Below are 10,105 nucleotides of genomic sequence, written 5' to 3' on the forward strand. Positions count from 1 at the left end.
TGTCACCAAAGATTTCACGCTACTATACTAGAGTATACATATGTAAAGGACATCATGGTATGGCTTGTTTAGCGAGGACCACTGATTTGGCTCACACCAAGGCTCACACCAAGGCTCGAACCCAGGACCGTTGCTAGCACACAAAAATCTATCTTTTGATGGCGGAAGTGGGGAGATTTCAGGCTGAGGAGTTTCACACAGCCCCATGTGCTACACACACACACAGGCGCACACACACACACACTTTCCTTATACTGCTCTAAGGATATGTTGCTATTGTACACCCCGTGATTTTCTATTGTGAAATCAATTTGTGGCAAACTTGGGCCATAAGTGATTTCATCTCTGTGTGAGCATTACGTACTCTGTGAAGATGGGGTGAGTGGCCGGGTGGGGATTTGGCTTCCATGTCTGAGGTTTGGCCTTAATGCTACACCTAAAATCCTCCTGCCTAGCTTGGTGAGTGGTGCACAAAAGCACATTTACAGTAGTGAAATTCACTCAATTGAATGGAATTGAGACTTTTTGCTTTGTGGGTAAATTAAACAATTTAATAGACCCGTCTCTGTGCTTCTCTGTTGAGATGGAGAGAAAGCACCGCATTTTGGGGGATTATAGAGAGTTGCAGGGGGATGAAGGGATGCAAGCAAGGGAGAGAGAGAGAGGAAGGAGGAGGGGAGATGGGGTATCTCAGGGGTAAAGATGGAGCCAGGGGCTTTAGAGACGTAATCCTGCCGAGAAGTCTGTCTCACTGTCTCTCTCTCACACACACACATACACACACGTTACACTGCTACACTGCCCATAAGCATCTTGCACTTTCGCATGGAGGGGCACAAAAGGATTAGGAGAAGCAGAAAAATGTTCTCAAGTCGATGGCAAAAGAGAGTGGAGCTCAGCACTGGTGTCATTATCTGAGGTCTGATGACCTTATACCTTTCATCTGAAGTACCCAACTACACAACGGACTAGTGGTCAATACCAGTGGTGGACTTATGTCCATTATGAAGTTCATTGAGATCCTCCCAGCATGTCTCCGGGGCTGCCTCCTGTAGATGTGGTCAGGTGTTCACGGTCCTCCTGGACTAACCTGCTTAAGGTACATCTCCAGTAATTAACTACTGCCTTTGTGCCAGAAATAGGCTAAATAGATAAAACCACTTCTACCCTTGCTGTTTCTGCATGTCATTCAAATACAGCTGAAAACTTTAGGCACACAAGATCAAAATGTGGCACATTAGATTAGGACTGTGCCACTGGGTAATCCTCTATCTTCTTGAAGCTATGCATTCCCGTGTGGCTCAGTTGGTAGAGCATAGCACTTGCAACGCCAGAGTTGTGGGTTTGATTCCCACAAGGGATGAGTATAAAAATGTATGCACACACTACTTACTGTAAGTTGCTCTGGATAAGAGCAGCTGCGGAATCACTGAAATGTAATGCTCCTAGACATTCCATAGTTCATACATATTAACAGATGTTTAATGGTCGTTATAGAGTGTGTAGCTGATGACCTGTTACTAGAACACTGTCCCCATAGTAGAACAGATCAGGGTTGCTCAAACAGATTCCTGAGCCTAACTGCTCTGAGTGGGTGGATGTTCTGAAACAATGTACCTCCCACGGACATTACTGGAAGCGATGGCCCTTTTATTGTAAGAGCCCATAGTAATGAAGTTAAAACCATATAAATGAAAACGCAACAAACAACGATTCCTCTTCAATGGAAATCTAATTTTCTCTGTGCCGGCTCGCTAGCGAGAAGTATTGATTCCTGGGTGGATGATCAAATCTGGTATTTGTTTTAGCTCACATTCAATTTTGATTGTTGTCACCGTCCTTCTCTCTCTCTCTGTTTGATGTTTTTATCCTCATGGAATCACCTTCATCCATCTGCTGATGGTTCTATATACTTTCAACTCCCATCCATAAAGTCCAGTGTTACATATTGTACATATGCACACACGAGTTGCATGCAAACACACACACACACACACACACACACACACACACACACACACACACACACACACACACACACACACACACACACACACACACACACACACACACACACACACACACACACACACACACACACACACACACACACACAAATGGACACACACACAATCCCACACACACTCTAACATCCTCTGTTTCAGTTGGTTGAATTAAAACAAAGGGTTGGAGCAGTTGAGATGAGGCAGAGATCCTCTCCTGTTCCTGTGGTGCTGGGCAGCCTGGGTAGTGTTGGGTCGGCTGGGTAGTGTTGGGTAGCCTGGGTAGTGCTGGGCAGGCTGGGTAGTGCTGGGCGGGGTGGGTAGTGCTGGGCAGGCTGGGTGGTGCTGGGTAGTAATGGGTAATGCTGGGTATGCTGGGCTGGCTGGGTAGTGCTGGGTCGGGTGGGTAGTGTTCAGTAGGCTGGGTTGTGCTGGGTAGTGCTGGGCAGGCTGGATAGTGCTGGGCAGGCTGGATAGTGTTGGGTGGGCTGGGTAGTCCTGCGCAGTGCTGGGCAGGACGGGTAGTGTCGGGTCGGCTGGGTAGTGCTGGGCAGGCTGGGTAGTACTGGGCAGGCTGGGCAGGCTGGGTAGTGCTGGGCAGGCTGGATAGTGTTGGGTGGGCTGGGTAGTCCTGCGCAGTGCTGGGCAGATTGGGTAGTGCTGGGCAGGCTGGGTAGTGCTGGGCAGGCTGGGTAGTACTGGGCAGGCTGGGCAGGCTGGGTAGTGTTGGGTAGGCTGGGTAGTGTTGGGTAGACTGGGTAGTGTTGGGTGGAATGGGTAGTGCTGGGAAGATGGGCAGGCTGAATAGTGCTGAGCAGGCTGGGTAGTGCTGGGCAGGCTGGGTAGTGCTGGGCAGGCTGGGTAGTGCTGGGCAGGTTGGATAGTGCTGGTCAGTCTGGATAGTGCTTGGTAGTACTGGGTAGTGCTGGGCAGGCTGGGTAGTGCTGGGCAGGCTGGGTAGTGCTGGGCAGGCTGGATAGTGCTTGGTAGTACTGGGTAATGCTGGGCAGGCTGGATAGTGCTGGGCAGGTTGGGCAGGCAGGGCAAGCTGGGTAGTGTTGGGTTGGCTGGGTAGTGTCGGGTCGGCTGGGTAGTGCTGGGCAGCTGGATAGTGCTGGACAGGCTGGATAGTGCTTGGTAGTACTGGGTAATGCTGGGCAGGCTGGATAGTGCTTGGTAGTCCTGGGTAATACTGGACAGGCTGGATAGTGCTTGGAGGTACTGGATAGTGCTGGGCAGGCTGGGTAGTACTGGGTAATGCTGGGCAGGCTGGGCAGGCTGGGTAGTACTGGGCAGGTTGGGCAGGCCGGGTAGTACTGGGGACGCCTGGTAGTACTGGGCAGGCTGGATAGTGTTTGGCAGGCTGGGCAGGCTGGGTAGTGCTGGGTAGGCTGGGTAGTGTTGGGCAGCCTGGGTAGTGTTAGGTCGGCTGGGTAGTGCTGGGTTGGCTGGGTAGTGTCGGGTCGGCTGGGTAGTGTCGGGTCGGCTGGGTAGTGCTGGGCAGATGGGCTGGCTGGATAGTGCTGGGCAGGCTGGGTAGTGCTGGGTAGGCTGGATAGTGCTGGGCAGGCTGGGTAGTGCTGGACAGGTTGGGCAGGCCGGGTAGTACTGGGCAGGCTGGGCAGTGTGGGTAGTGTTGGGTAGGCTGGGTAGTGTTGGGTAACGCTGGGCAGGCTGGGTAGTGCTTGGTAGTACTGGGTAATGCTGAGCAGGCTGGATAGTGCTTGGTAGTACTGGTAGTGCTGGGTAGTACTGGATAGTGCTTGGCAGGCTGGGTAGTGCTGGGCAGGTTGGGCAGGCTGGATAGTGCTGGGCAGGCTGGATAGTGCTGGGCAGGCTGGGTAGTACTGGGTAATGCGGTGCAGGCTTGTTAGTGCTGGGCAGGCTGGATAGTGCTTGGTAGTACTGGGTAGTGCTGGGCAGGCTGGGTAGTGTTGGGCAGGTTGGGCAAACTGGGTAGTGTTCGGTTGGCTGGGTAGTGTCGGATCGGCTGGGTAGTGTTGGTAGTACTGGGTAATGCTGGGAAGGCTGGATAGTGCTTGGTAGTACTGGTAGTGCTGGGTAGTACTGGATAGTGCTTGGCAGGCTGGGTAGTGCTGGGCAGGTTGGGCAGGCTGGGTAGTGTTTGGCAGGCTGGATAGTGCTGGGTAGGCTGGATAGTGCTGGGCAGGCTGGGTAGTGTTGGGCAGGCTGGGTAGTGCTTGTTAGTAATGGATAATGCTGGGCAGGATGGATAGTGCTGGGCAGGCTGGATAGTGCTGGGTAGTACTGGATAATGCTGGGCAGGCTGGATAGTGCTGGGCAGGCTGGATAGTGCTGGGCAAGCTGGATAGTGCTGGTCAGGCTGGGTAGTCCTGGGTAATGCTGGGCAGGCTGGATAGTGCTGGGCAGGCTGGATAGTGCTTGGTAGTACTGGGTAGTGTTGGGCAGGCTGGGTAGTGTTGGGCAGGTTGGGCAGGCTGGGTAGTACTGGGCAGGTTGGGCATGCCGGGTAGTACTGGGCAGGCTGGGTAGTGTTGGGCAGCCTGGGTAGTGTTGGGTCGGCTGGGTGGTGCTGGGTAGTGTCGGGTCGGCTGGGTAGTGCCGGGCAGATGGGCTGGCTGGATAGTGCTGGGCAGGCTGGGTAGTGCTGGGTAGGCTGGATAGTGCTGGGCAGGCTGGGTAGTGCTGGACAGGTTGGGCAGGCCGGGTAGTACTGGGCAGGCTGGGCAGTCTGTGTAGTGTTGGGTAGGCTGGGTAGTGTTGGGTAGTGTTGGGTAACGCTGGGCAGGCTGGGTAGTGCTTGGTAGTACTGGGTAATGCTGGGCAGGCTGGATAGTGCTTGGTAGTACTGGTAGTGCTGGGTAGTACTGGATAGTGCTTGGCAGGCTGGGTAGTGCTGGGCAGGTTGGGCAGGCTGGACACTGCTGGGCAGGCTGGATAGTGCTGGGCAGGCTGGGTAGTACTGGGTAGTGCTGGGCAGGCTGGATAGTGCTTGGATAGTACTGGGTAGTGCTGGGCAGGCTGGGTAGTGTTGGGCAGGTTGGGCAGGCCGGGCAAGCTGGGTAGTGTTCGGTTGGCTGGTAGTGTCGGATCGGCTGGGTAGTGCTGGGCAGGCTGGATAGTGCTGGGCATGCTGGGTAGTGTTTGGCAGGCTGGATAGTTCTGGGCAGGTTGGATAGTGCTGGGTAGGCTGGGTAGTGTTGGGCAGGCTGGGTAGTGCTTGTTAGTAATGGATAATGCTGGGCAGGATGGATAGGGCTGGGCAGGCTGGATAGTGCTGGGTAGTACTGGATAATGCTGGGCAGGCTGGGGAGTGCTGGGCAGGCTGGATAGTGCTGGGCATGCTGGGTAGTGTTGGGTCGAATGGGTAGTGCTGGGCAGGCTGGATAGTGCTTGGTAGTACTGGGTAATGCTGGGCAGGCTGGATAGTCCTTGGTAGCACTGGGTAATGCTGGACAGGCTGGGTAGTGTTGGGCAGGCTGGAGAGTACTGGGCAGGCTGGGTAGTGCTGGGTAATGCTGGACAGGTTGAATAGTGTTGTGCAGGCTGGGTTGTGCTGGGTAGTGGTGGGCAGGCTGTATAGTATAGGCAGGCTGGATAGTGCTAGGCAGGCTGGATAGTGCTTGGCAGGCTGGATAGTGCTTGGCGGGCTGGATAGTGCCTTGCAGGCTGGATAGTGCTTGGTAGTACTGGGTAGTGTTGGGCAGGTTGGATAGTATAGTGCTGGGCAGGCTGGATAGTATAGGCAGGCTGGATAGTGCTGGGCAGGCTGTATAGTATAGGCAGGCTGGATATTGCTGGGCAGGCTGTATAGTATAGGCAGGCTGGATAGTGCAGGTCAGGCTGGATAGTGCTTGGCAGGTTGGATAGTATAGGCAGGCTGGGTAGTGCTGGGCAGGCTGGATAGTGCTGGGCAGGCTGGATAGTGCTGGGCAGGCTGGATAGTGTTTGGCAGGCTGGGCAGGCTGGGTAGTGTTGGGTAGGCTGGGTAGTGTTGGGCAGCCTGGGTAGTGTTGGGTCGGCTGGGTAGTGCTGGGTAGGCTGGGTAGTGTCGGGTCGGCTGGGTAGTGCTGGGCAGATGGGCTGGCTGGATAGTGCTGGGCAGGCTGGGTAGTGCTGGGTAGGATGGATAGTGCTGGGCAGGCTGGGTAGTGCTGGGCAGGTTGGGCAGGCTGGGTAGTACTGGGCAGGCTGGGCAGTCTGTGTAGTGTTGGGTTGGCTGGGTAGTGTTGGGTAGTGTTGGGTAACGCTGGGTAGTGTTGGGTAGGCTGGGTAGTGTTGGGCAGCCTGGGTAGTGTTGGGTCGGCTGGGTAGTGCTGGGTAGGCTGGGTAGTGTTGGGCAGGTTGGGCAGGCCGGGCAAGCTGGGTAGTGTTTGGCAGGCTGGATAGTTCTGGGCAGGCTGGATAGTGTTGGGTAGGCTGGGTAGTGTTTGGCAGGCTGGATAGTTCTGGGCAGGCTGGATAGTGTTTGGCAGGCTGGATAGTTCTGGGCAGGCTGGATAGTGTTGGGTAGGCTGGGTAGATTTGGGCAGGCTGGGTAGTGCTTGTTAGTAATGGATAATTCTGGGCAGGATGGATAGTGCTGGGCAGGCTGGATAGTGCTGGGTAGTACTGGATAATGTTGGGCAGGCTGGGGAGTGCTGGGCAGGCTGGATAGTGCTCGGCATGCTGGGTAGTGTTGGGTCGAATGGGTAGTGCTGGGCAGGCTGGATAGTGCTTGGTAGTACTGGGTAATGCTGGGCAGGCTGGATAGTCCTTGGTAGTACTGGGTAATGCTGGGCAGGCTGGGTAGTGTTGGGCAGGCTGGATAGTACTGGGCAGGCTGGGTAGTGCTGGGTAATGCTGGGCAGGTTGAATAGTGTTGTGCAGGCTGGGTTGTGCTGGGTAGTGGTGGGCAGGCTGTATAGTATAGGCAGGCTGGATAGTGCTGGGCAGGCTGGATAGTGCTTGGCAGGCTGGATAGTGCTTGGCAGGCTGGATAGTGCTTGGCAGGCTGGATAGTGCTTGGTAGTACTGGGTAGTGTTGGGCAGGTTGGATAGTATAGTGCTGGGCAGGCTGGATAGTATAGGCAGGCTGGATAGTGCTGGGCAGGCTGTATAGTATAGGCAGGCTGGATATTGCTGGGCAGGCTGTATAGTATAGGCAGGCTGGATAGTGCAGGTCAGGCTGGATAGTGCTTGGCAGGTTGGATAGTATAGGCAGGCTGGATAGTGCTGGGCAGGCTGGATAGTGCTGGGCAGGCTGGATAGTGCTGGGCAGGCTGGGTAGTGTTGGGCAGCCTGGGTAGTGTTGGGTCGGCTGGGTAGTGCTGGGTAGGCTGGGTAGTGTTGGGCAGGTTGGGCAGGCCGGGCAAGCTGGGTAGTGTTTGGCAGGCTGGATAGTTCTGGGCAGGCTGGATAGTGTTGGGTAGGCTGGATAGTGTTTGGCAGGCTGGATAGTTCTGGGCAGGCTGGATAGTGTTTGGCAGGCTGGATAGTTCTGGGCAGGCTGGATAGTGTTGGGTAGGCTGGGTAGTGTTGGGCAGGCTGGGTAGTGCTTGTTAGTAATGGATAATTCTGGGCAGGATGGATAGTGCTGGGCAGGCTGGATAGTGCTGGGTAGTACTGGATAATGTTGGACAGGCTGGGGAGTGCTGGGCAGGCTGGATAGTGCTGGGCATGCTGGGTAGTGTTGGGTCGAATGGGTAGTGCTGGGCAGGCTGGATAGTGCTTGGTAGTACTGGGTAATGCTGGGCAGGCTGGATAGTCCTTGGTAGTACTGGGTAATGCTGGGCAGGCTGGGTAGTGTTGGGCAGGCTGGATAGTACTGGGCAGGCTGGGTAGTGCTGGGTAATGCTGGGCAGGTTGAATAGTGTTGTGCAGGCTGGGTTGTGCTGGGTGGTGGTGGGCAGGCTGTATAGTATAGGCAGGCTGGATAGTGCTGGGCAGGCTGGATAGTGCTTGGCAGGCTGGATAGTGCTTGGCAGGCTGGATAGTGCTTGGCAGGCTGGATAGTGCTTGGTAGTACTGGGTAGTTTTGGGCAGGTTGGATAGTATAGTGCTGGGCAGGCTGGATAGTATAGGCAGGCTGGATAGTGCTGGGCAGGCTGTATAGTATAGGCAGGCTGGATATTGCTGGGCAGGCTGTATAGTATAGGCAGGCTGGATAGTGCAGGTCAGGCTGGATAGTGCTTGGCAGGCTGGATAGTGCTGGGCAGGCTGGATAGTGCTGGGCAGGCTGGATAGTGCTGGGCAGGCTGGATAGTGCTGGGCAGGCTGGATAGTGCTGGGTAGGCTGGGTAGTGCTGGATAGTGCTGGGTAGGCTGGATAGTGCTGGGCAGGTTGGATAGTGCTGTGCTGGCTGGGCAGGCTGGGTAGTGCTGGGTGGTGTTGGGTAGATTCGATATTGCTGGGCAGGCTGTGTAGTGCTGGGTAATGCTGGGCAGGTTGGATAGTGTTGGGCAGGCTGGGTTGTGCTGGGTTGTGCTGGGCAGACTGTATAGTATAGGCAGGCTGGATAGTGCTGGGCAGGCTGGATAGTGCTGGGCAGGCTGGATAGTGCTGGGCAGGCTGGATAGTGCTTGGCAGGCTGGATAGTGCTGGGCAGGCTGGATAGTGCTGGGCAGGCTGGTTAGTGCTGGATAGTGCTGGGTAGTGTTTGGCAGGTTGGATAGTGCTGGGCAGGCTTGGTAGTGCTGGGTAGTGTTGGGTAGTGTTGGGCAGGTTGGATAGTGCTGGGCAGGCTGGGTAGTGCTGGATAGTGCTGGATAGTGCTGGGTAGTGTTGGGCAGGTTGGATAGTGCTGGGCAGGTTGGATAGTGCTGGGCAGGCTGGGTAGTGCTGGATAGTGCTGGGTAGTGTTGGGCAGGTTGGATAGTGCTGGGCAGGTTGGATAGTGCTGGGCAGGCTGGGTAGTGCTAGGTAGTGTTGGGCAGGTTGGATAGTGCTGGGCAGGCTGGGTAGTGCTAGGTAGTGTTGGGCAGGTTGGATAGTGCTGGGCAGGCTGTGTAGTGCTGGGTAGTGCTGGATAGTGCTGGGCAGGTTGGATAGTGCTGGGCAGGCTGTGTAGTGCTGGGTAGTGCTGGATAGTGCTGGGCAGGTTGGATAGTGCTGTGCTGGCTGGGCAGGCTGGGTAGTGCTGGGTAGTGTTGGGCAGGTTGGATAGTGCTGGGCAGGCTGCGTACTGCTGGAAAGCGCTGGGCTGGCTGGGCAAGCTGGGTAATGCTGGGCAGTGCTGGGTTGTGCAGGGTAGTGCTGGGCAAGCTTGTTAGACTGGGTAGACTGGGTAGACTGGGTAGGCTGGGTAGACTGGGTAGGCTGGGTAGACTGGGTAAGCTGGGTAGGCTGGGTAGGCTGGGTAGCGCTGGAAGGCTGGATAGCGCTGGGAGGCTGGGTAGACTGGGTAGACTGGGTAGGCTAGGTAGACTGGGTAGGCTGGGTAGACTGGGTAGGCTGGGTAGACTGGGTATACTGGGTAGACTGGGTAAGCTGGGTAGACTGGGTAGGCTGGGTAGGCTGGGTAGCGCTGGAAGGCTGGGTAGTCGTGGGAGGCTGGGTAGCGCTGGGAGGCCTGCTGTATGAAGGATACCAGACTGAAGTAATTGAATCCCTGCCCCGGTTTGGCCTGCTTGGTCACTCCATTACCCAGACAGTGCTCACACACCCACACACACATCTTATGCACACAGAGACACTCACTCTCAAATGCAACTTTATTAAATATAGACCATACCCCAGGGTTTTTCAATTTGAATTCTGTGTGAAGTAAATTAAGCAAACATTAAGCAGTGATAACACCAAGAAGCATCTGTTGATCATTACCTTTCATCTCCTATAGCCTTGACATAAACAACACTGACAAAATTATAGAGAGCAGAGGAAAGGGAGAGAGAATTCATCTCCATATGCCCAATAATCATCCATATGTAAGTGTTGTTTGGATAGAGGCCCAGGTAAAGGTAGGTGAATGACTGGTAGTGGTGTTTGGATAGAGGTCCAGGTAAAGGTAGGTGAATGACTGGTAGTGGTGTTTGGATAGAGGCCCAGGTAAAGGTAGGTGAATGACTGGTAAGGGTGTTTGGATAGAGGCCCAGGTAAAGGTAGGTGAATGACTGGTAGTGGTGTTTGGATAGAGGTCCAG

At 55.1% G+C, this 10,105-nt stretch overlaps 1 protein-coding gene across 1 annotated transcript; it reads right to left on the reverse strand.

The window, feature by feature from the left end:
* Positions 1-2,174: 2,174 nt before the first annotated feature.
* LOC118945287 (adhesive plaque matrix protein-like) lies at positions 2,175-5,117 on the reverse strand. The gene has a single exon (XM_036967712.1). The coding sequence runs from the start codon at positions 5,115-5,117 to the stop codon at positions 2,175-2,177; it is 2,943 nt and encodes a 980-aa protein (XP_036823607.1).
* Positions 5,118-10,105: the final 4,988 nt, after the last annotated feature.

The sequence above is a fragment of the Oncorhynchus mykiss genome, chromosome Y (genome assembly GCF_013265735.2).
Source record: "Oncorhynchus mykiss isolate Arlee chromosome Y, USDA_OmykA_1.1, whole genome shotgun sequence".
Lineage (NCBI taxonomy): Eukaryota > Metazoa > Chordata > Actinopteri > Salmoniformes > Salmonidae > Oncorhynchus > Oncorhynchus mykiss.